Genomic DNA, 27,157 nt, shown 5'->3' on the forward strand with positions numbered 1-27,157 from the left:
GTTTCAACTTAAGATTGCCCAGAAAACACCATTGTAATATTGTATCCTGAGGTCATTGTATCTTGGGGGACCACTGTAATAGGGACGGATACTAAAGAGAGTACCATAACCCATTACATTTAGGAAATTAATAGCAGAACTCGTGCACCCTACAAATGTTATCTATAGGGGCCATATGACACATAAAACGTATCATCTTTAAAGTTGTAATTCCCCTTTAACGAAAAGCAAATGAAGTCCTAAAAAGTCTGCCGGGGGAGTATTAAAACGACAGGTTGAGACATAACGTATACACAATATACTAAACAACACTGAGGTCCTGTAACTGTAGCTCAAAGCACCTTAATTCCCTTTCTCTCCTTCCTTGTCTGATAACTGAAATCACAGCTTTGCTGACAATACGAAAGAAAAAGAACTTCAATCCATACAAGTGATTTCTTCAGAGACCAAGCGGGAGACTAGGTGAGAATTAACCATTATTCTGTATAATGAAAGTGGCTACATCTTTGCACCGGCGCTCTCGCCCCCCTCCACATTAGATTAATCAGGAGAATAACTATTCCATCTCCCATGGTAGATGTAATCTCTGCAGTCCCAGTGCGCCCTTCTGCCTGGCTAGCTCCATGAGAACAGCTGGACACAATGACAATGTTAAACCAGCTGTTAGCTCCGCCAGCCTGACAGCTCCCTTCAGACGGAAACAAAAGACTTCCCAGTATGATGTGCCACCAGTGGTGCCATACATCTTCAGCCAACAAATCACATTGACCGGCAAGATTTTGCCACTGCAGCCAGATGTACAGTGCTAGTAAACAGAAATGTAGAATTTTACTACAAAAAATTGCAATCAAATCTGCGAGCCTGTTACATGATTTTTTTAATCATGTAAGTTACAGCTAATGCTCATTAATTATAAAGAAGACCCTTAGATTTCGTTGAACCAATCTTCTAAGGGTAGGCACATGTTTCTACAGCAATAACAAAGTATTAAATATCATACTCCTTATATACATCAGGGGTCAGCAACCTCCGGCATTCCAGATGTTGCGAAACTACAATTCCCAGCATGCTCCATTCATTTTTACATCATAAAAATTAAGCATATTTTCCATAGCATTAAAAATGATCCAGTGTAGAGTTATAACATTTACTAGTATTGCACCACCTGGTGGTCAAAGGGTGTAGCAGTACGCACTTCCATCTACTGAGCTGAGTGCTGCTGGTCACACATGCCTAGTCACCCTCCCACAGTGAGCAGTCAACAGAAACAACTTTTTTGCCCCACCTGTAAGGAAGGACCAAAGCATATGCAGAAGAATGACAGTATGGCCTCAAGCACACGACCGTTCCGTTTTTTGCAGTCCGCAAACCACGGATCCGGGGCCACAGAACGGAGTAACATCTTTTGCGGCCCCATTGAAGTGAATGGGTCCACACCCGAGCTGCAAAAACTGCGGCTCGGATGCGGACCCGAACAATGGTCGTGTGCATGAGGCCTATAGCTAAGAAGACTTCTTTTCCAAGGAAGAAAGTACTATAATGTCAGCTGCCAGAGAAGGAAGAAGTGTGATTTTGTAAAGAGCCACCACCAGCAGCAGAAATTAGCAGAAGCACCAATGGGGAATCAAAGAAAGCAAAAATTATGAAAAAAGTAATTTTTATTTTTTAGCCCTAAAAGACTATAAATTACAGGCCTTTCAACATGAAACGAACTAATGGGAAAAGTAAAATAAAGACCCTCTGAAATAAGTATAACCAAATGTACCTCACATAGAAATAACGTGATGGGAATGTTAGTGGGGGAGTCTGTGAAAATGACTGTTGGCTGAAGCTTAACTTTTTGGGTTGTTGTCAGTATGTTATCCATCCATGGCTTAGTAAATATATATGGACTCATATACATATTGATGCCTGAGGCTAGAGCTTCACAGTGTAGTTCAGATACAGCGTGAGCAGTAGGAAAACCTGTCTTTCTTATATTACAGATTTCCAGCCAAGAACAGATTCTGTTCAGCATTCCTGATCACACAAGATGGGATCCGATTGTGTCCTGGGCACTAGATGTGGCTCCTGCGGGTCCTTCCTCTGTTAAACTAAATCGGAATCCAAACATGTCCATATATATGTTATTCTCTTGGACAACCCCTTTAAAACAGATTACGTGTTCACATAAATAGTCAAACAAACAGCAGAAAAGCAAAAACCTCACTTCTAGAATTTACAACATGCAAATAGAAAGGAAACAGCATCAGAGACACAAGCAATGCAAATAATAACGATCTATTGCTTCCAGACAAAACATACATAAAGCACAGTACAGCCTGCTGAAAAATACATCAAACCAATCACACTGCATCAAATTGTTCTTATACAATTTATCCCAATTGAGATAAAAAAAATGAAACAAAAATGTATGTTTAGATCTACAGAAAAAAACGTCAAAGTCTATGTCTTTGTCACAACTAATCATAGCATATCTTGCAAGCCTTATAATGGCCATAAAAATGTAAGCTGTACTATGATCGGTTGCTATTGCCAACAAAGACTGCCCAAACAAGTTTTCAATTGAAATCATTTGTAAATGGGTTTTCCAGAACTTTTACATTGCTGGCCTATCAATATCTGAGCGGCAGGGGCCCATCCCCCAGCATCCTGACCGATCAGCTTTTTTCCGCAGTTCCGGCGCTGGAAACAGGCACTACACTGATCCATCCACGGTGTTGTGGGTGGAGCTAGTTACTACTGCGCTGATTCTATTTAAGCAAACGGAAAGAGTGCTGCCGTAATCAGCTCTATCCACTACACAATGTATTTGTGTTTCAGGTGCCAGGAGTAAGACTTCTGCCGATCAGATACAATAACCTTTCCTAATGATAGGCTATCAATATAAAAGCCTGGAAAAACCCTTTCAAGTGGTTCTCTGGGAACAACTAACTTTTAAGTGACGTCTGTAGCATGATTCTGCTATTGAAAGTTTTATACTTAATCTCTCCCCAGTTCCAGAAAACCCCTTTAAAGTTCCTACAAAATATTTGTGGTGCCCCCTTCTGTTTCTTTGATTTACTCCCGAAACCTCTATCTAGTGCAGGGATCAGCAACCTCTGACACTCCAACTCCCAGAATGCTCCATTAACTTCTATGGGAGTCATAAGAACAGCCGAGCATGTTGCATGCTGGAAGTAGTACTTTCCCCTCAGCTGGAGTGCCGAAAGTTGCTGATCCCTGATCTAGTGTGTCCAGTGCTGGTGGTCACACATGCTCAGTAGCTCAGTCCCACAGCTCAAATACTCTGGCACAGAGTTGGTGGGTGCCCATGCCAGCCCATAAGAATCACCACCCTAAAAGTGGCTTCTTCTCTCCAGGACTTAAAAAGAGGTTGTCCGGGCTTTTGAAAATTGATGACCTATCCTCAAGATAGGTCATAAATATTAGATCGGTGGGGGTCCAACATCCAGCACCCCCGCCGATCATCTGTACGGTAAAAAGGTGCACACTGTGCGCACGTGCAGTCTCCCTTCTCTCTTCCTGCCTACTGCTGCCTGTCCCTCAGTAAGAGAGAAGGCAGACGGCATGTGCGCACTGCGCGCCGTCTCCCCGTACAGCTGATCGGCAAGGGTGCTGGCTGTCGGACAGCCGCTGATCTGAAATTGATGACCTATCCTTAAGATAGGTCATAAATATTAAGAATCCCAGAAACCCACTGTGGACGTTCTGATAGGGGGCGCCATAACAAGTATATAAAAGTAATATTTTGACAAAATTTAAAGAGCTTCATGTGTCTAATGTTGTCTAAAAGAAAAATTGTCATATGTTATAGGAGCAGGAGAGCGGAAAGGACGATTGGGCACATAACTGAGCCGAACGGAGCCTACGGACCCCATGGACTATATTGGGGTCCGTTATGTTTCCACTCAGAGGAAGATTTTTGAATCGGAGACAAAAGTCCTGCATCATAAACGGAGCAGGAGAACGGAAAGGCTGAACGGTGATGTGAACTCAGAAAAATTTGCTCCCATGTAGCTTTTTTGTTAAATTAAAAAACATTTGCATAGAAGATAATATTATACCCAACAGACACAATGTGCCAGCTGCATTTATTATATCTAACCATTAGGACCTTATGCTGGTACAGCACATTTTGCTGCCTCGTGAAGGCAATGGTATTTTCTATTAAAGCGTGATTGTATAGTGACATTTAAAGTAAACCTGCAATGCAGTTTGGAAACATCTAAGATCAATAGTACAAACTGAGTAAGAGAGTACGGCTTCTTCCACATTAGTGTATTTGGCTCAGCTTTTATAAAGAAGGAAAAACAGTAATGGACGACATCAGAGGGCAGGGGGACCATTAGCAGCTTTTTTTCCATTTTTTTTTCATTGATTTTCTTTAAAATATTTTGCAAGAGATCAAAGCAGTATGCATCTTTCATTTCTGATGCAATTCAGCCAGAATACTATATGACTGCGACTATAGAACGAATCTCAATGTAAGCAAAATATAATCTGCAAAGTTATGTTTAAAAAAAATAATTCTGCCAAACTGTTCACTTATTCTTCATACATCTATCATAAGATGGAAATGTAATCATGAATGTATTAGGAAACGGAAAAGTACATTATATAATGTCTGCTAATATCAATATGTATATGTGTTGCAGAATTTACCGTATGCATTGTAGCATTGTGAAAATCCATAGAATGAAGAGACGTGCTGTAGATTTTAAATCCACACCGCATGTCAGCGTATGGGCGGACAGTTTCCTGCAATATTTGTTCAAATACTGTCGTTTTGCAGCTACTGTAATACACTGCCGATTTTCCACTGGCAAACCAGGACTGAAAATCCGCAGCATTTCCAATGTGAAGAGGCATACTATAGAAAATTAGTGCTTCATGGGTCTTTCTACCGCAAATTCCGCCGATGGACCCTACCGTCCACCTTTCCATTGCCTGAAACGTCATTGACGCAGGCCAAAAATTAATTGTTCTACCTGGTAGTCAGTTCTTCAGATCTGTTAGAAGCACAGAAAAAACAAAAAAAATATGAGAACTGTTATTATAGACAGAAGAAAAAGTACTTTGTGAAGGACTAAAATAACGGAATACGGAAATGGCTAAAACAGATGCAAAAGGAGCATAACGGAAGGCTCAAAATAAAAGAATCTGTTCTTTTGTAGTTGTTGTTGTCTGTTCATCTGACGGATCAGAAGAACGGAAAACGAAACGATGATGTGAACCTTCTCTAAAGGCGATTATCGGGAAAGAAGCGTTCCCTCCCGTCAATTGCCTGCTCGCTAGAGAAGGAATCTGCTGCTATTACATGCAGAGATTTCCTCCTCAATATAGAGACGAGCGATCATTAATGCCATCACTCGCCAGAGCGCCTATTACACCGCCAGCAAGCAAGGATTTTTAAACATGTTAAAAGATCCCGATTACCCGATGAACGAGAGTTTGCTTGTTTATCGGGTAATTGGCGGCAGTGTTACATTGCCAGATGATTGCTAACAAGCGTTACTACAAACGTTCGTTAGCGATCATCTTAGCGATTATCTATTGGTGTAACAGGGCCTTAAGCTGTTGGAAATTTGATCTACCTTTTTAGCTTTGGCGCTCTTACTATATGTTTTTGGGAGCAGCTACCCACCTGTAACGGAGCATTGGTCACATTAGGTCCTCCACACCAGGGTCCTGACAATCTCTCCCTGCTCCACCACATTTCTGATTCAAGCTTCAAAACATATATGTCTGTAGGCATCTCAACTTCACTGACATAAAAGGTGAACATTAACATTCTTGGGAGTGGTAAAACACTTCTTTGTAAGAAAGTGACTTTTGTTCCCAAATACAGGCACATTGTACACATTCCGCCTAGACTTTGTATTCCTATGACTGATGTGCAGACGGCCTCATTTACATATCGTTACTATCCAAGGAACACAAAGTTTCTATAAATTATGATATTATGCTTTGCATTTTCCCACTAAATGTAAAACGGTGCTGATTATAAAGCTGAAACTTTTTCGCGATTGCAAATGTGCCGGAAAGCCTGCACCTGCGCATACATAAGTATTCATGACTCTCCCCGCCTGTTTTTTTTAAGGATAACGTTTCTCCTTAGAGTAATCCAATTAACCCCCATGTGAATATAGAAGGCATACGTATAATGACATGCAAATTTATAATTCAATCTTAAGGTCAAAGAGGTAAATTTCAGCTCCAGTTATTAAGGAAATCATAGGACGTCTATGGCATAATGCTTCTTTGTTTATGGCTCCAAGGCAAACACATAGCAGCTAGTGGCAGTTGCGTTCTGAAGTGTCACATGCCATTATTACCTCGGTGACATGTATGTTTTTATTGGCTCTGTATAAGGTCACATAATATTAACTTAATTTACACTTGGTCCAGAATGGCCTGATGTCAACAATAGAGATGTCCCTGTTCAGCTGATGTGACAGAGAGCTGCCACTGAGGAAGATGGATGATTGCACAGCCCGACCCCTTTCCCCCCTATCAGGCCACAGTTCAGTATCTCTACAACAAAAGGCCTTCTCCAAGCTCCCAGTGGTCTTCAGCTTTATTGGTGCTAACAGGTCCCGACATTTCCATCGATCGCTTTCTATCCTTCTTAAGCACAAGAGCTTGCCCTCTTTGGCGCGCTAAACCTTGGCACAGATGTCTTTTTTTTTTAATTGCTTCTCTGCTGTCTGTTGGGAAGTATGCAATCGGACATGTGAACACCACATCGACACAGAAAATGTCTATCCACTTATCTCAGGTTCCCCGTGGCATTTGAGAGAAAGTGATATGTGCTTAGCCTCGAGAAGTTAACCCTTTCGTCACACACGCTGCATCCATCTTATATCTAGTCCTACTTTATCTGGACACAATTCGCACGCATTTTACATCAAATGTGAATATCACTTCTAATCATTTTTCATTTTCGTGCATAATTACATCTGATTCGCGATCATGCTTAATCACTTGATAACCTGCTGGGTAATAATCTCTTTCTCTGCAATACAAAAACATGGAACGAAAACTTCATTTAATGCATATTCATTAGGAAAGGAACACTTCATCTCTATCAAAATCCAGAAGTGCCTAACATACAGATTAACGTATTCAGTGCAGCCCCAGGGCAGCACTCTATACCTGCCGGCCCAAAGGCCAGATGAGTGGCTGCCTGGGCTGGAGGTGGCCGAGCCAACGACAACTGTATGTGGCACTGCGGCAGCTATATAATGATGCGTGGCATCATTAATACGGCCAAAGGCAGTCAAATGACTTGTGGTTTATACGTATATGGCAGCAAAGTGAATATAGGACCTATATGAGGATGTAACACTATAGAAATGCAGCTTCGCGGTGACCTGATAGCTGACTGGACTGTGTCAATTCATTAATCACAGTAAATGGCCAGGTATGGCATAAAAAAAAAATTGGGATTAAAAGTAGAGAACCTACATGAAGAATGTCCAGACATTAAAAAAAAAAAAAAAAGTTTTTTCCCCCTTTTTAGGAGGGAACTTGTAAAAACTGCTAAAAATTCATGCTTTTTTTTTTACAAACAAAACAGCCATAAAAAAGTTCGTAAGACCACCCTAAGGTTTAGTTACGTTTCTTCTGTGTCTTCTAAATTTTGGGTCTGATTATCAGATGCCTTATTACATGAACAATACCAACTGTATGTTAGTATATGATGCCATTCTGTGCCGTTACTATGTATAGATGAATCTGTAGTCTGTTGGATCATGTGCGGATATATTTTTTCTCATGATTACACATTTTTCCACCTTAAATAGAATTTGTGTTTTCTTTGTAAATGATAGAACCTCGCAGTGGTAGTTTATATCACAAAGGGTCACTTTATATCTGTGAAGGCTCTGCAATAAAGAGAACCTGTCGGCGGGTCCCTGTTGTATAGAGGGCATTGTGCAGGCAGGGATAGCCTCTCGCAGGGTGGTGTTATACTGCCACTTCTATTACAGTCTTGGTCGAACACAGTTTCCAGTACGCTCAGTCTTTGACTTCCTTGTGAGATTTGCAGGCAGGGGAGTCCAATATGCAGAATGAATTCCTATAGATGTGTGTGTGTGTATATATATATATATATATATATATATATATATATATATATATATATAGCCTTTATGGAGGGCACAACAAATACAGCAAGGGGCATTCAAAGTAATATTAGCAGGGTCAGCTATTTGCAAGCAACCACAATAATGCCTTCCCCGTGGCTGACTATCCCAGCTCATGGCTGATATGTAATATTATCTGAGCTAATAAATCAGGCGTTTAATACATTTAGGCCCCTAAAATCCACATGAAATGTGTAGCGAAATGAAACGCGGCTCCCACCAATGGTGAGAAGACTGGAGGCAACCTCCATTTGTTTTATTGTTATTGTAGGTTCTGAACAATAATTAAGACATAAAATAATAACATTTTTCTCTAAACCAAGCTGCATTCTGTAATATAAAATCTTACACGGCTGCTTGGGAAATCAGGAAAACAATGAGAAAATTGCTATTCAGGGTTTAGCACTGTTCGTAATATCAATTGTGACAATTCACAATGCAATATCTTCTGCATACCCAGAACCTAAATTAAATTGAAGAAGCTTGCTTTCTGTGACCTTGGCTTCGCCACTTCCATACTAAAGCAAGAACCAAGGGCAAAACAGTCCTTACAACCTTCATGGGCATGATTAGTTCACCTCAAAGCCACTTATTGCCTCAGTTTTTACCCAAAATAACCCAAAAATGTATTAGACAAACATTTTTTTAAATGTGTTCTAGAACGTTACGCGTGAGGCGAGGATGGGAAGGGTGAAGGGAATGGAAACATCTTCAGGGACTATGAGCAATTATAGTGATTATTACCGTATACTCTGCCTCCCTATATAAACCCCAAGACGTGTCTGCTCAGGATCCATTGATTTATATGTGAGAACAATATATAACAATTAATGTGACAGTGATTGGTCATTTCTGCTTGAGTGACAGTGAATGCAAGTGTGACAGTGATGGATAGCGCTTGTGTAAGCATGATAGTGACTCAATGCCGCCGAGAGCGACAGGAAGGGAAAGCGTGCAGATCAGATAGAAGACAACAAGTGCTGCTCCCAGTCTCAGATCCCTTTCAGTCATTTTATTCCCTTCCATCTGAACTTTGGAGCATCCTCTGCATCTTAAAGACTAAAGGATGCATATTAAGATCTTATCCACACAACCATATATTTGGTCAGATCGGATGCAGACCCATTCAATGCAATGGGGGGGGGGGGGCACAAAAAAATTCAGACAACACATATGTCTGTGCCGTAGTCCTGCAAAAAAGATTAAAGCTACTATATACTTGTCCAATTTCTGGACATTGATAGGACATTTCTACTGGCATGCACACAGCCGGTATCCATGTTTGGCAGATCCGCAGTTTCTGGACACAAAACACATATGGTCGTGTGCATGAGGAGTAAAAGGACACACCTATAAGTGAAATACAGCCATAAGGGCCATAAATGGTGTACAAAAGACACAATGCCATGAGATGTCTCCTGCTACACACCAAAAAGGTCTTTCTGACCAGCCCTAGCCTAAAGTCTCCCCTGTCAATCGTCTAGATTCATCTCAAAACACAGTCAACTGCTCAACACTTAAAGAAGGACATTTGAAATCCTTGTGGCAAAAAGCCCATAGCAGCATCCCTAAGACATACAGGTTACACAATAGCCCTTCCTCTATCACATTTGACCCCCGAACAGTAGCCGAAATCCACTCTTGGTACGTTTTGTAGAAACTAATTAATAAAATATCTATACGTTATTGGTTACACAACACAAAGTTCTAATTGTCTCATTTACTTTACACCTTTTATCCGACCTTTGAGAAAAATAACATCCAGTGCAGTGCACATCTATAGGTCACCCCGGTTATGGTTCAGTGGGCTCAACAATCACATGCCATACGACGGACATCATGGTTCTCATAGCACAGCAGTGGCACCAGTGGTACTACACGTGACCACTGAGGTCACTGATTGGCTGCTTACAAACAAAGGCCGCTGAGGCTTCTGCGTTACTTAAGCGTGGGATTGGAGAGGGGAGTATTGTTTTTTTTGTATTTTATAACATTTGCTGCCCTTTAAGATTACCTATTACATTTCCGTTTTTTACTAGAAGTAACAGGTGGCTTGGACAAACAAGACTAAATGTAACTTGCATGCATCGGTTGTCAATAATCACTAAATTCCTATGCTGGGCTATGTAGAGTATATGGCTAAATAAACTACCGTATAACAATGCAAGTTTCAAAGCTCAGAGAAAACACTGGTGTTACACCCTATACTTGTAAATACTTCCATACCATGTGCTTTGCTTCTGCTGCTCATACTACGGGTGTGCAGTTTCTGCTAGCTGCCTACTATATATAACAATCCGTCTGAACTTGCTTCCATATATGATAATTTCCATATAGGGCCTAAACTTGCCAGACAATCGGACATCATCTAAATACAGACCCAGGTCGTCTACAATGTCCCTCACCTTTGCGTATGCTTCCTACATTACCCATAGTGAATGTTTTCTGCAGAGTACTGACTCTGCACTTTTGCCCTTCCTATACAATAGAGCGCCTTAATTAGGTGGTACATATGGCTGTGCTTGCTCCTTCTTCCATTGGTTGCTTGATGCACATGGAGGTGACTAGGAGCAGCACACCATATGTGCGGCGTCTGCGCTCCTGAACATAGAAGCCCAATGGCTTAGGTAGGTTTAGCGTAGGACCCGCCTGACCTGAGACCACCTTGGCGCTTGGTAGGTGGGCTCAGATGTGTTTTGATCAAAATATATTGGCTAAGTGTCTCAGATATTATATCAGAGTGAGGACTTTGTCCATATATAATGCTTGCATCTACTTTACTAAGTGCATTATTATCTTATTTCTGTGGTTTTCTTCAATAATATGGCCAGGGACATCCGCAGATTTGTATATCATACCATGCAGGATGTTTTTATCTTATTTTTTTCTGTGATTTTTTTTGTCAGAGTACTGACTGTTACCTTGTTAATGAATCATGTGTCACCTCTAACAATACCAACAGATGATCAGGGTACACTGTCTGTAGCACATGCATAGGTCATGGAGGAACACCTATTTTGAGAGGTATCACATTGGGGACTTTACTTGCAGCAGCTATTAATTAACATTTGCCTTAAGCAAGCGTTAGGGTATGTTCACATCCGCCTCTCATGGGAAATCGACAGTCATCGACAGGGCCGCAAATATCTTCTGTTTAGATTTTAAAAATGTGTTTCCGCCAGAAAAAATTATAAAATCACATGAAAACTGCGAAGCGGAAGCAGTCCAACTACAGACCAGTCAGCCTCGAAGTTCCATGGCAAATACATAGTGTCTGAACATAGCTTTAAAGGCATTTTTGTTAACTCATGACCCATCCTCGGATGACTTGTCCAGAGGAAAGGTCATCAGTTAAAAAAAGTCTCGAAAATCCCACTTGAGTGGTTTCAATTCATGTGTAACTTACAAGCATCAAGCTGCTACCAAATCTGTGGAAGTCTCAATTTATATACAACGTAGACCACTAAAGATCCTTCACATATCTTTACAGTCTTGTAGTAGCATATGGCAACTGAGCGGAAGAAAGCATGCCCTTCCCCCCCCATAATGTCAAATGTCTTCAGTGTAGAAGAGTGAATGCCTGGCATGGTGCTTTTTAGGGGCTGCTGGGCGACTGTGGTGTTATGTGTCTAAATGGCCCGTGCGTAGTCTCACAGCGTGTCTATCAATCAATGTCACGGCTCTCTGGGATTCCTGTCGTCAGTTTGCGTCTGACTGATTATGAATAATAAGAGGGCCTCGCCTGCTTACATATTCATATATGCTTACAATGGTGGGATGATCAGCAGGAGATTAAAACGTGGATTATTCATTTGATTTGCACACTTCACTAGAAAACAAACAAAGAAGAGAAAATCGGCTCTGCTACAATGCTACTCGTGGACTTTCTCCTGATAGTCTGCAGGAGCATGGCTGCCTTGTCTACGTTAACCATTTCCTGCTCACATTAAGTACTAGCGACAGGGGTAAAATGGAAAACTACTGTATGGCCAATTCTAATTAGAATGTGCAATACTCTACAATAAAAGCACTTTAGGACCCCAGAGCAAGTCTGCAATGAACCTTCTGCATGGCAATTATGCCATGGTCACGCAACATAGTCATCATGCAGAACAGTGCAGGCAGAGCACATTTGCTACTGCTTCTGGATAGTGTAGGAAGGCGCAAGGGACAGTCGTTGACGGAAGGTATGTGTCACGAGGTTCCTGGCCTTGGTGGAGTAAGAGCCAGTTTCAGTTGCTGTTTGACACCTTGCTATTTAGTATAGCTGTAATACCTGATCCGGGACGGCTCTTACTGGGAGTAGCCAAAGTGCTGGGTGGGTGACTACTCCCTACATTCTAGGCCAAGTTTTTAGAGGCCTATAAAAAACATCAGTGTTAGGTGGTAGTGATCATCTCTCTCTGACATTGGAGCTCGTCAATCTCTGTGGAATCTGAGCCTTGTGCCTGCTGGACGCCTGAGTCCGGGAGGACTGCTCTGTCCTGTGCTATGCCGACCGGGTGTGGATTAACACCCAGGAAAAAAGGTGACTGTTTTTGCTGTATGAACTGTCTAGGTGTGAAGGAACACCAAAACTGCAAATAGACTGTCGTACTGTTTTGTTGCCATAAGTGTGAATAAAACACTGAAGTTTTTAAGTTACAAACTGGTTTATGCCTTTATACTGCGTCAGCTTGTCTTGTCTACCAGAGTGAGTCCCCACAATAGGTAGAATACCTGTTACTAGCCAGCCTTGTTTTAACTAAGATTTGATCAAAGTCTTTCCCTACACACAACAGGTCAATTTATTATTGAGTGCTCCTTCTCCCACAAGTCTCACAAGGACTCGGCAGGGTGAGACAGTGCAACATCTTAATAATTGAGGGCATATTCCCATCTCAGTAGGAGCCAGACCCTGGACATCTTCTCCTCTTAATGCAGTGTCCTGAGATGGTCTGGACTAAGAAAAGAGCCATATAATCTATGCTTCAAGGTTTTCATGGTCCCCATTAAAGTGAATAGTAGATGGAGAAACTGTGCAACAGAGCAAGCTAATGCTGTCGCCGTAACTTGTGATATGTATTAACTTGTAGGGATGCCATGAAAACTGAGTAGCACAGACCACTCGGTTGTTTCCATAGTCCCAACCACCTCCAGGCAGGAAAAGTTTAGGAGAGGCTATTCTAGATATAGGCACGAGTCCCAGAGACGACAGCTGTAGCCACAGGATATGCCATAAATGTTTGAGATGAGAATACTCCTTTAACTCCCCAACACTTTTGCCCAAGCTCTACTTGAGCTTTGAGAAAAGGACCTAACAGTTGAGCCGGAGCAGAGGTTCAGCAAAAGGGGGGAGATGGGGGGGGGGGGTGGGCGGGCTTGGGATGCTTTAACCCTTCATATCTCTGGCCCTGTAGGAGGAGATCTGCTTTTACTCCCAACCTGATTTCTAAAGCCAATATCTCCCGATGTATAGGAGATAATTCTGCAATCCTGGTTTTGCTTTAAAGCGCCAGGTTGTCAGCTTTTGAACAAGACCAGACCCATAACTCTATCTACAGCGCCCAAGAAATGAAGGGTTAAATCAGCCCTCTCCCCTTTAACAAAGTTAAAATTGATGTTTTTTATCTTCCACACCTAAAAATAAAATAGTAAAAGTTATTTAATACACTACAAGGAGCATTTATCAAAGCTATTACACCATAAAAAAAATAAAGTTGCACACAGCACACTTGCATCATAATTTGCGACTTTATGAGCTTATCAAACTTTTCTAAAGTGGCAAAAAAAAAGTGGGGCTTAGCAGGAGGGGCGGAGCTTTCTGCATCCCATCATATTTACTATAACGGAAGCCATGAACTGGTGTAAGTTATAGATCAATTCTACGCCAGCTAGGGTTTCTGACAAAAGGAGTGCCAGAGATGTGCCTAATTTATTAAGGGGCATCTACCACTCTGACACACAGTCTAAAATTAACTATGTCACTAAGGGGTTAAATTGTTAAGAGTCACATGAGCTGTGCGCTAACTGTATTTTAGACATAAATTGAAAACCTACAATAAAAAGGGCCATTTTCAGAAGGGTTTTTCCAATTTTAGGCTGACTGTTGGGTGGTTAAGAGATATATTAGGTAGAGCCTAGAGCTTTGTGGTCATTGGTGAGTTCTTGGTTTCACCCTGCATAATCATTATTCTCTTTCAGAACCTCACAGGTAACTCCTTGTTCTCCCTCGTCTTTTCTGTGTGCTCAGGGACAGCTAAAGCAGATTTCCAATGTGAAGTCCCAGCAAACAGAAGTGAGGAAGAGAAACACGAACATTCAGGATTTCAGTTTAACCGTTTAAGAATCGACAAACATTTATTAATTTATTAATGTATATTCTATACCGTAGTGTACATTTATTAAGACGACAGTCTTAATAAGGCCCTGCGCTGGCGGTGGATCACCAAAGTTATTTACAGCGCTGGCCATACATTTTTTCGGCGTTTCCACCGCAATTCTAAATGCAAGATAGCTTCCTTGCCGTCTTACATTTAGAGCATTTTCTATGCCTAAAACATGTGTAGAAAATTATGAATGAGACGGACCTGCCGGCCCTTCTCCATCCACCCCTAGTTTTTTAGACCTGCCGTGAACGCGGAGAAATCATAGACTCTGCTGCAAAATGGTGTGCGACAGAATCTGCGCCAGATATATGCCACAAAGCTGGCGTATATCTGTACATAAATGATGCCCATAGTTTTTTGGGGAAAAAGCCACATATTATTTTTTTTTCACGCAGATTTTGAGCCAAGGCCAGAAATGATGGAACAGAAAAGGGGTTCTCCAGAATTTTTAAACCAAAGGACTATCCTCGGGATATGTCCTCAATATGAAATCGCAGTCGTCCAACTCCTGACAACCCTGCCCATTTAGATGTTTGAGGAAGCTGTGGCGTTCACCGAAGCTCTGGTGAGCGTGGCGGCCTCCTTACAGGTTTCTAATTACAGCGCCATCCACTGGATAGTGGCCATACTTGGTATTGCAACTCAGCTCCATTCACTTGAATTGAACTGAAATGTGCGTAGGCCATGTGACCGATTAACGTGATGTCACATGGCCTAGTAAGAGGTCTGCATGCTCATAAAGGGCTGCAACTTCTTCTTACAGCTGATCAGTGGGGGACGGCTGTATTTTCTTCGGGAAATTTTATTTTTTATTGCCCAGCATTTTTCTCCATCAGAATTCGATTGTTTTTACTCCAGCTTTAAAAAAAATATGCATATGTAATGTGTGCTGACATTTTTAATGCCGCTTTTTGCATGGAAGTATTTAAAGGAAATCTGTCACCTCGATTTTGGACATGGGTAGTACTGCAGATAAGGAGTCCAGATCACTATTTTTTATTTTCCTACTGTCCCCGGTTCTCCAGCACTGAAAAATACACTGAAATACACAGTCTTGGACTGCTGTGTATTTCTAACATAATGGAGAGGACTCGTGTGTATGCAGTGAAGTCCTGACAATGCATATCAATGCAGCTCTGTGTGCCGACAGCATGAGAATGGGGGCAGTAGGAAAAAAAAAAAATTGTGACCTGGGCTCCATATCTACAGTACTACTCAAGTATTACTGTAGATAACGGTCCAAAATTGAAGTGACAGATTCCCTTTAACTATGTTTTTTTCCTCATAAAGCTCCACATAGGATGCATGCAATACTACGGGGGGGGGGGGGGATGTAATATACTATATGGGCAAAAATATCTCCAAAAAGTCAGGCCTTTTTTGGGGAACCAAAGACACCAGGATCAAAACTGCATGTGAAGAACCCCTAGGTTGCTGAAGCATAGTATTGTGTTGTGCATTTTTTTTGGCCTTCAAAAAATGCCCGACTTGCCTGACAGGTGTTTTTGTCCATATAGTATGTGTTACTACACTATATGGACTTTTTTGTATTCCTTATTTTTTTTCAATAGGAAAGCATGACACTTCCTCTGTAAAGTAGTATGGAGAAAATACATCAGTACAAAAACGCAACGTACAAATGCCATTAAAAAAGCATCACTCACTGGCACAAGCAGGAAAAAAACAAAACAGATGTCCAAGGGCTAAATGTCCTTCAAAATGCACATAATTGTGTTCAGTGTCCTTTCCAGTTTTGCATTATCTCTTTGCAAGTTTGTATATTTAGGTACAAAGATAAAAATGTTAGAATTTACATATATAGGATTACCACAAGATATATCTGAACAAACAGAGCTCCGAAGAGAAGTCATTTTCATTACCGGAACAGTAAAGCAGCATTGCAGTAAGGTAAAGATAAAAGCTGTACAAATAGAAACCAGTGAAAAATAGGTGAAAAGCAGCAGAAAACACATAGCACAAAGATATAAATGAGATTTAAAAAAGATTACACGCTTTTATCTGCCAAGGGTATATGTAATTTATGCCATGGCAAGAATGTGGTAGCTAGAGCTTAGACCTTTGCAGGACATTGAAGCCCAGAATCTTATTTGGGGAGCAGTAAGAAAAGGTGGACTTTCGGGTCCTCTGTGTTTGCGGTGGGAGAGGAGAAGAGACTAGTGACTGTGTTGCATGTTCTCTCTCCTCTGTCGGATTGGGAGATTACATAACCTTTGTTCCATGTTATCACCCACTTCTACGATTTAGAGAGGATATGTGCGCTCTGACTAACATTTTAGGGGTCTTTTATTATTTTTTTCCACATAAAGAGTGACTATGAGCAGTTGCACATGTAATCACCTCATCAGGCCACATGCCAGCTCTGCGACACGAATATTTACACCCTTCAAGAGGATATTGGTGTTAGGAGCTCTGGTGAATATGAACATCCTGAAATGTATATTTTGGAGGGGGTGAACATCTCAAGCTCTGCTTAGGTCAACAGTTTAGCCCCCCACAAATTATTTGTATGCCTTTTTACACAACATCATGCTTTGAAGCAAAATTTTATAAAAGGTGCCAATAAGTGTAAAGTGCTGGACGGCATCCTTACATTGCGCTGGGCAATACAATATATGGGCATGTGTTGTGATAACATTTTTGTATTTGCATCATTCAAGTGAAAGCGGTCATGGCAGCGATATATCTCCTAAAGCATGTGTCCACAGACTGCAGCACTACATGGTGGGGTCAAATTTATAGCTGACCTAAGATGTGGAATATGGCATATACGCCATGATCCATCTGACAGATTATACCCAATCCATTATTACCCATCAGGATATTATTATTTTTTAGGTATTCAGGTATGTGAATGTGTATGCACGTGAACAGCACCTAAAGTGGACGGACCTGTTACACAAAGTGAAGTATCAAAAGGTAAAAATGTCAAAATAGTCTTCCGATTATCCATGAGCCCCTACCTCAACTGAGAGGCAGTCAATTCACCTTGCAATAATACTGATACAGAGCAGTAACCTGAAGAACCAGGGCCCCAACTGAAATCCTGTACCAGACCCCCCCCTCCTCCACCCCCAAACACACACACATAATTACTGGAGGAGTCCGATGAGACTACCACCTCTGCAATCCACATCCTTGCTTTTAAGGTCTCCTTCTACCGATATCATAAAAGCTCTTGATGAGAGACTAAAGTCAGATTGGCACCAGGGTGCCTCTGGCTTGCATCTTTTTGGCCAACCTTGTAATGTTATACAAAATAATGCACTTAGTAAATTAGTCTACTAAACAAAACAACAGAAAAATCACATATTATATAATTATATATATATATATATATATATATATATATTATATAAAATGGAATGAGACACACTGATTTCTACACTTCTTATTTCTTTATCTTATGTAAAGTGCATTTTAGGGTTATTTAGTTTATTATCTATTTATTCTGCTTATATAGTGCTGACATATTCTGCCGCACTGTACAGATTGTGATTCCACTGGCGACAGTCGTATCATTCTAATTTTCCATATATCAGACCCACACAAGGGTCAACTTCCTCAGAAGCTAATTAACCTATAAGGGTCTGCACACATGAATTTGGCTCTGTTATTTTCCTACCTATAAGGCCTCATGCACACGGCCATTGTGCGGCCGTTCTGTGCATTGGGGACCGCATGTTGCGGCCGGGACGGATTGAGACCCATGGCTGGGCAACGCCCGTGTGCATGAGGCCTAAAAGAAAGCCCCAGAGTAAACAAAAGCTTTATTTATTTATTTTTTGTGGCATTTTTTTTTTCTGGTGGCTGTTGCATACTGTGTGTTTTATCACTAGCATTTTCTACATGGCTTTTTTCCCCCCTATAGGGAGTAGTTTTCAAAAAGCCTGGAAAATGCCAAGATCTAAAGTGCTGGGTTTAAAAAAAAAAAAAAGGAAGCCAGAAAAACAAAAAAAACGGCACCAGATTAACAAAAACGCCTATAGCAAAAATAAATCAAATTAGTGTGTCCTGCGTTTCATATTTCCCATAGCTAACAACCAGAGCTGGTGTTTTTGCATTAAAAAAATGCCACCAAAAAAACTACATGTGAAAGCAACCTAAAGGTCCAGTCACACGTCCGTATGCGTTTTCCGGATCCGGAAAACACGGATACCGGCAATGTGCGTTCCGCATTTTGCAGACCGCACATCGCTGGGACTCTCATAAAAAATACCTTTTCTTGTCCGCAATAGCATACAAGAATAGGACATGTTCTATTTTTTGGCCGAACGGAAGTGCGGATCCGAAAATGTGGATAGCACATTCCGGCCCCATTCAAAATGAATGGGTCCGCACCTGTTCCGCAAAATTGTGGAACGGATGAGGACCCATTTTGTGGACGTGTGAATGGACCCTTAGGGTGGGTTCACATAAGGCTTTTTTTTAATGCAGCTTTGTGGTAGTTTTTTTTATGGTGTTTTTTTTTTTTTAGGCAAAGAAATAAAATATAAAAAGGTCTTATAGTTTTCCATCCTCCTGGATCCACTCCTAGCTTTGGCTTAAAAACCTACATATAAAAAACTTGCAGTGGCTTCCCCCAGTGGCTTCCCCCCCCCCCCCAAAAAAAATCTGTGTTTGTCTTTGAGCGAAACCACCCTAAAAACACTTTTTGAAGTGTAAGAGGAAACTCACATATTAACCCAGCGCTACAAGGTAACAGTACTTACCACTGGGTTACCATAAGCAGTCAAATGGTGGCCCGATTCATCAGTGACAGTTCAGCCATTCAAGGGTATAGAAAAGCTGGGTGTCAGCCCCTATGGTAACACGTACTTATCATTACAGGCAATTTCTTCATTTTAGGTGACCAAGTGTATATAAGCAAAGTTGCCTCTAGCTGTCCTCTTTACTACCTCCCCGCTGTGTTTCAAAAAGCCTTGCACAAAAGACGTAAAAACTAGTACGACTTTTGATATGGTGGTTTATAAATAAAAAAAAAGTGTGGTGGCCCTTTAAGAGACTTTTAAAGCTGTTTACACTAAAATATATAATTTGCAGAAAGAGGGTACGGAGGGGTTTCAGACGGAATAAATCCAGTTCACATGCTGCCAGTTGGTGGATTTAGGAATAATGACACAAGCCTTCGGCTCCTGAACAATTTGCCCTATTGTGTGCACCTATCAAGTTCTGCCTTCACAGCGGCTCTCTGTTTTCAGGATAAAAGAAGGAAACCGAAGCCCCGTTTCCCTTTCTCTTCCACGCTGAATGATTAAATCACAGTACAATTTAGTTAAAGCTCATCATTACATCGCTGATGCTTTGACGACTTGATTGAAAGAAGTATTTCCAAGAGCCGTAATGCTCATCTGTGTGTTTAATAACCGGCAATGAAAGGGAGCCAAGCACTCGTTTATCCAGCCCCTGTTAGAGAGGCGCACATTGTGCTCATATTTAATGTATGGGCAGATTAGGGTGTGCTAATAGAAGGCTTTGTAGCTCACCTACTGGCCTTGAGGTGCAACGTGCTGCAGAATGGTCTACAGAATACGGATGTCTTATTTAGGAATTATGGGAAGGGGATGGGGAACCTACGGTGCAAACGTACAGTGTGGCATTTTTAACTTGAAATAATTTTTTCTACATTTTATTTTTATTTTTTTCCGCAAGCCCCGCTAAGAAGGAAACGTGAACCGACTGAAGCAGCGTTATTAACGCTTCCGGCAAATTAATTCCTGCGCTGCGATATATACATTGTACCTATAGCTGCTGGCCTTGATAAAGATGTCGAGAGGTACGCCTGCTCTCCCGGGTGAGAAGTTACTGAAACAGGCAGGGGGACCGCATTCATTAAACTAATCTCTGGAAATGTAGCACAAAACGCGCGAGCTCTGCCGGCAGCGTACAACGGTATCCAGTGCCTAAACGCTGCAGGGATTTAGGACGAGCCTAGCTGAGCTATCAATCAAAGATTTCAGCAAGAGGGGACGTCAAGTCGCCCACTCTACGGACGGCAAGAGGCTGCGCAATGTCAGGGCCGTCAGCCAGCTAATGGTTTAATAATGAAGCATACACTCATTTCATACCGTCAGATTGAGAGCGGCTTGTAATGATCTGGCTTTTTCAGGTTTTTCTCTGGCGTTTGAGATTTGGGTAAAGCTTTGGCTAGAAGAGAGAGGGCAGTAAGCGTACACCAATCTGGGGATCCGTGATCAAGTGCATTGGCAAGTCAAGTATTCCATCATAGCTGTGGGGAATTCATGGTCAGGCTGCCAGGCTCAGGAGCGGCAGAAGCTGATGTATGTTTCTTCTGCAAGGCATTTTCTCTGCAGTTGCTTGGGATGCAAGCCAAGGAAGGGAATTATTGTAGCAAACAAACACAGTGCAACACTCCAGAATAAATGACAGCCCAGGCATATTCGCTGCTCAAAATGAAGTGCCCTGCTCAAGGAAGCTTGTTCAGTGCATTTGTTTTACATGGCTGCAAACAACTCCTGCCCCCCCAGTGCTACGGAAGGATGTGCTGTTCCTTAGGAGACGCTATCCCGGGAAGCCTTGCCTTTAATGCCATTAGAAGCTTAGACACAGTGCTGTGCGAGACGCCCGGGCAACCTATAACCTCTATTTCTAACTAGATTATACTTCCAACTTCCAATTTCTCCGCTACAAGTGTTAAAGTGGATTGTGCTGAGCCGCTGGAGTGTCTGATCAACTGCTCCGGAATCCACCCGCGCTTAGCAATTACACATCAAACCTTATTAAAGAAAGTCATTTGAGTTGCCCGAGGATTAGAAAATGGCAGTTAGCGTCTACAGCCGTGGAGCAAGTAATGTAAAAGGGCCCTGCCAGAGCCCGGTGATGGCTCTCCATGAATTTTCAGCTTCATTTGCTATATTTTAAAGTCCTGGCAGAGGACAACTCGGAGAATGTAACCACTACTTGTACAGTTAAATAGCGCCAAACTGTCCCTTGCAGGAATCCGGGTATCGGACACACTGAAAGGCTATTTGTGGGAATAGGAAACATGCCCTGGTGGGTGGAAGGCAGATTCTAGAAAACCGCCCTGATGTTCTCACTTGTTCGCGTTTTGTGCGGATTCCTCATGGACGGATCCGTTCAGATAATATGGCCGTCTGCATCCATTCAGAACGGATCCGTTTGTATTATCTTTAACATAGCCAAGACGGATCCGTCTTGAACACCACTGAAAGTAAAATGGAGGACGGATCCGTTTTCTATTGTGCCAGATTGTGTCATAGAAAACCGTCCCTATTGACTTACATTGTGTGCCAGAACGGATCCGTTTGGCTCAGTTTCATCAGACGGACACTTATCCATTCAGAATTCATTAGAGCAAAACTGAGTAGCCTTACCCACAGCACATAAACATGGGATAAGAAACACTACATGTGCCACCCTGATACAGTCACTTGGAAGATGAATCAGTATACGACGCTGGCTCTGCTACATCAGCCTCTATAGGTATGCACTTGGAGAAGCTGTGCTCTGCAGGCTCAAATAGCTTCCATTGCATGTAGCTGATATGAGAGCTGAACTTCCCTCCGACTGTAATTCTACATTATTTTGGCCGTCAACCTCATCAGGGTTTACAAAGCCTTAACACTACAGTCCACTACAGGGTTTATAAAGCCTTAACACTACAGTCCACTACAGGGTTTATAAAGCTGCAACACTACAGGGTTTATAAAGCCGCAACACTACAGGGTTTATAAAGCCGCAACACTACAGGGTTTATAAAGCCGCAACACTACAGGTTTTATAAAGCCACAACACTACAGGTTTTATAAAGCCACAACACTACAGTCCACTACAGGGTTTATAAAGCCGCAACACTACAGGTTTTATAAAGCCACAACACTACAGTCCACTACAGGGTTTATAAAGTTGCAACACTACAATCCACTACAGGGTTTATAAAGTTGCAACACTACAATCCACTACAGGGTTTATAAAGTTGCAACACTACAATCCACTACAGGGTTTATAAAGTTGCAACACTACAATCCACTACAGGGTTTATAAAGCCGCAACACTACAGGTTTTATAAAGCCACAACACTACAGTCCACTACAGGGTTTATAAAGTTGCAACACTACAGTCCACTACAGGGTTTATAAAGCCGCAACACTACAGGTTTTATAAAGCCACAACACTACAGTCCACTACAGGGTTTATAAAGTTGCAACACTACAGGGTTTATAAAGCCGTAACACTACAGTCCACTACAGGGTTTATAAAGCCTTATCTCTACAGTCCACTACAAGGTTTATAAAGCCTTAACGCTACAGTCCACCCCGGAGAAACTTTCCAGATGGCAGAAGTAGCTATAGTCCACTCCTTATTGATTCTGTCATAAGAAAAAGCCTAAACCACTCATAAATGCACCAGAAAATCATTAACAAAAACAGTTCTTAATCATTTGGATTTACCGCTCAGACTTACGTTCACAGGTATCGCCTTTTTGCTGATAGCCCGCTCTGCAGATGCATTTTCCAATGGGCACCAACCATTCGCCTTCCGCACTGCAGTGCATCTTGGGAGAATTATCCGCTTCTTCCTCAGCGTTGCTCACGCATGTCCCTCTTACTTCGACCAAGGAGGAGAATTCGGAGCCAGTGACGGTGTCAGGGAATACGGCTAAGTTCTCAATGATGGTCCAGCATTTCTTGTAGTAGACCTTCACTGAGACCAGGGCAATGCAGGCTCCGACGTCCTGGAATGCCAGGTAGAATCCCTTCCTGGAGAGGGGGCCAATTTCCCGAACCTCTGTATTCAGCTTCATTTTGCGCTCTCCGAGATCTCCTTGGGTAAAACTTTCATCTGCGGCAATAGTGTCTATTTTCACATATTGATTTTCTCTCATGTTTCTGCCAGTGTCGTAATCGGTTTCATAGTAATACAAGTTAAAGGTTTCCTTGCAAGTTCCCAGTACACCAGGAAGACTGTTACAATCCCTTAAAGTGAACTTTAGCTCCACAAAAATCCTTTGTGCGTTGGCTTTAGATATCCAGTTAGTTCGTAGCCAGTTGTTCTGGTTGGGTTCCAGGACCTGACATACCTGATAAGTTCTAATAGGTGTGTAGTTTTCATCCAAACCGCTGATTTCTTCCCACTGAAAACAGATAGAAGTCATATCAGCCATGTAACAAAGCAAGCCCTGTTTACTTGGGCGACATTTTCATCGCTCCAGCTATAGGACTTCTACCTAAACCCCGGACGGTATGCGGATGACGGACAGGAGAAGACCTCCAGCTACAGTATACAAAGCCATGTCATGAAGTACAGTTAGTTACTACTAGTCACAAAATCTATGCAGTTTCTGTCAGAAATGGGCTATGAAGGTAACTGGTTGGAACACTAACAAATTCAACATTTCCCTGCTCAGGAAGCAAACCTGATGATGGACTTTTATTAAATGTGTAAAGAGGACAGGAAAATGACAATGACAGACGGGCCAGGAGCCAGCTCTGCTCATGCTGGTGTAGTGCAGCACTTCACAGTCATATGTGGAGACGGAAACAGAAGAAAGGAATAGTACAAGTACCAGGAACGTGGACGTGTCAAGATAGAGAGATAAATACGAGATAGAGAGATACGAGAGAGATAGATATGAGATAGAGAGATAGATACGAGATAGAGAGATGAGATATGAGATAGATAGATAGATACAAGATAGATAGATAGATACAAGATAGATAGATAGATACAAGATAGATAGATAGATACAAGATAGATAGATAGATACAAGATAGATAGATAGATACAAGATAGATAGATAGATACAAGATAGAGAGATAGATACAAGATAGAGAGATAGATACAAGATAGAGAGATAGATACAAGATAGAGAGATAGATACAAGATAGAGAGATAGATACAAGATAGAGAGATAGATACAAGATAGAGAGATAGATAGATATGAGAGAGATAGATATGAGAGAGATAGATATGAGAGAGATAGATATGAGAGAGATAGATACGAGATTGACAGATAGATACGAGATAGAGAGATAGATATGAGAGAGATAGATAGATTTGAGATAGAGAGATAGATAGATACGAGATAAAACAGATAGATACGAGACATATATTAGATAGACAGATCGAGATGAGATACCGTAGATATATAGATAAATAAGAAATAGATATGAGATATACAGACAGATAAATATGCAGTATATAGATAGATAGGGTTCCACTGAGAAGCCCAGCTTTGGGTCAGCATCACACACACTGATGGAGGACACTGGAGAGGTGTGTACATGGCCGTTACATTTTATAGGCAACTTTGTAAGAAGATCAACAAATAATTTGGGAAAAGCCTAGAATGAAGTGAAGACGCTAGAGTATTAGGGGGCAGCTAATGGCACCCCAGCGATCTGATAGCGAGAACATGTGACCCGCAGCTAGCCCAAACAGCAATAACATGTAATTATAATAATGGCAGGTCACTGTGGGTTTACGGCTTATTTGTTGGGCTACCCAGATGATTACATACTGCAGTTTCATAGTAATGCTTGCCTATTTGTTACATTTCTACACTGGGAAACATATATTCCTTGTCTATTTAATTATTAAGGGTGTAAATGACAAAACTAAAGTAAAATAAGGTGTTCAATTAGCCCTTCTCATCTTTTGGTTGTTGTAACACATAATAGATTTGATCTGCACCAGCTATGTCCACGGCTTCTACAATGGTGCGGATCATGATATTTAAACCGGTTAAAGGCCAGTTCCCAGGTCTTCTTCACTGGCGGAGACAATAATAGCTGACAGGTAATCTTCTGTCCAGCGGTAATTATTTCCTAAGTACTGAAGCGCTATGTGAGGAGCACGTTAATGAGTGAAGGGGCACCCAGCCTCGGAGGTTGCGGGAAGGACACAAAGGTAAGCCAATACAAAACTAAATCCGAAAGGCTTTTTTCACAGGTAACATTTGGTTCTGATGTAGAGACCCCCTTCCCTACGCCCTGTACGAAATGTAAAACCTTCTTAACGCCTGAGCATTCCCTACTCCGGTCTGCTGCCCGCCCTGACCACGTCTCTCTTAGGACTGGAAGGAAGAAATCTTACCCCACTGGATGGAGAGGAGATCCATTCCAGTTCTGTCTGTTGTGCTTTGGAATCCAGCAAAATAACTGCAAGAAAAGAGTTATGGGGAGAATTACTGGACCCGACATGATAAGAGCAATTAAAATGCACATAAAGTAAAAAAAATAAAAAATAATATACGGTATATACAGTATACATTCACCAATGGTATATAAAATAAAAAAAAAGGGTAAATTCCTGTTTGATGAAAATAAATTGTGTGCAGGAAGCATGTTGAGGTTGCGGGGCGGCTCGCCTGCCTCGTATACTTCTGGCTATGTCTTGTCTTTAGATATGTACATTACATTTTATATACTAATATTAATGTTCCTTTTTATTACAGCACTCCACTCCATTCTTATCCCTTTTTTATAAATTTTAAGTCTTAAACAAAATGCGATTTTTATCCACGATTGTCATCGTCTTGCCTTTTTTCACCATCATCCGTTTGTTACCTTTCAGGGCTGCCTATCTTTAGCTTGGTGAAGTGAAGAGCCAGGAATTTTCACCAGAACATGGCACTGGGCCTTCCACCACTACCGGGCGGAACATAAAGCCAATTTGTACTATGGGAATTTACTGGTGTAAACTATTTCTTGTTTGTGTTACTTTGAGAGCATTGTGGACCCTTGTATGGAATATCTGTAATGGGACGTCACCTATAGGCAGTAAAATTGCGATCCGGGTATATTGTCACACTAATGGTCACAGCTTCTGATCTACTTTACTCAGCAATATCAGGCTTAGCTCCTGGAGCAAATGTGCCACATGGAGAGCTAGAAAGCCTACGGAAACGCTGCATGTGAAGTCTCCCAGACGTCATACGATCACACTTTCATGCCTTTGCCTAGATTAAGGCTGGCATCCTGTCTACACCTTGTCTGGCTCATGCTGGCCCTCAGAGTGATAGACCTCTCAGTCATGACAGAATTTATATTGTGTGCCTGCCTCTTTAAGAAAGGAGTCCGGTCTGCCAGACTTCTGTATATTCCATAAACTATGTGCTGTGTGGCTGGCTGCATGTCGGCGTTACCCCACAGCACACGGGTGTAACGGTTCTACAATGAGACGTGTGGATTCAAGCAGAAGGACACGACATGGATATGTTTTGCCTGCGAGCACTGGAGACGGATCTTTCTGCACAGACCCCTATTCCCAGGACTACAAAGCTGCTGGAGGAAAGGCAGCGGTCTCTCCTTATCTTGTGTCCTGCTTGGCTGGATCATTCACTGCTGACACCGAGCTGTGATCTGCATAATGCGTTCATACAGCTCCAGGCAACGCTCAATGTGCCTTCACCTTATCATACATCTCATCCCATCGTGGCCCTCACAAGCACTGTGCCTCTATATCAAGCATCACCTGCAGGGACTGTGGCACATGTATGTATATCACTCTCATCATACATGGAAGGTGGGACTACAATCACTTCTGATGACCAGGTTATATTACAGCCTGGCCACAGGTTGAGGAGCGGTCACCAGAAGTCCCATCTGCTTCATAATGAACTTACTGCTGAATGGATTC

At 41.8% G+C, this 27,157-nt stretch overlaps 1 protein-coding gene across 2 annotated transcripts in view; it reads right to left on the reverse strand.

Annotated features, from left to right (window-relative positions):
• EPHA7 (EPH receptor A7) overlaps positions 1-27,157 on the reverse strand; it is a 162,928-nt gene that overhangs the window by 132,906 nt on the left and 2,865 nt on the right. For both annotated transcript variants that reach the window (XM_044288966.1, XM_044288965.1), the window contains exons 2-3: positions 25,613-25,677; positions 22,982-23,651 (exon numbers count right to left, since the gene is read on the reverse strand). In XM_044288966.1, the coding sequence (XP_044144901.1) occupies positions 22,982-23,651; positions 25,613-25,677 (735 nt within the window). The remainder of the gene's footprint in view (positions 1-22,981; positions 23,652-25,612; positions 25,678-27,157) is intronic.

The sequence above is a fragment of the Bufo gargarizans genome, chromosome 4 (genome assembly GCF_014858855.1).
Source record: "Bufo gargarizans isolate SCDJY-AF-19 chromosome 4, ASM1485885v1, whole genome shotgun sequence".
NCBI classification, from domain to species: Eukaryota; Metazoa; Chordata; class Amphibia; order Anura; family Bufonidae; genus Bufo; species Bufo gargarizans.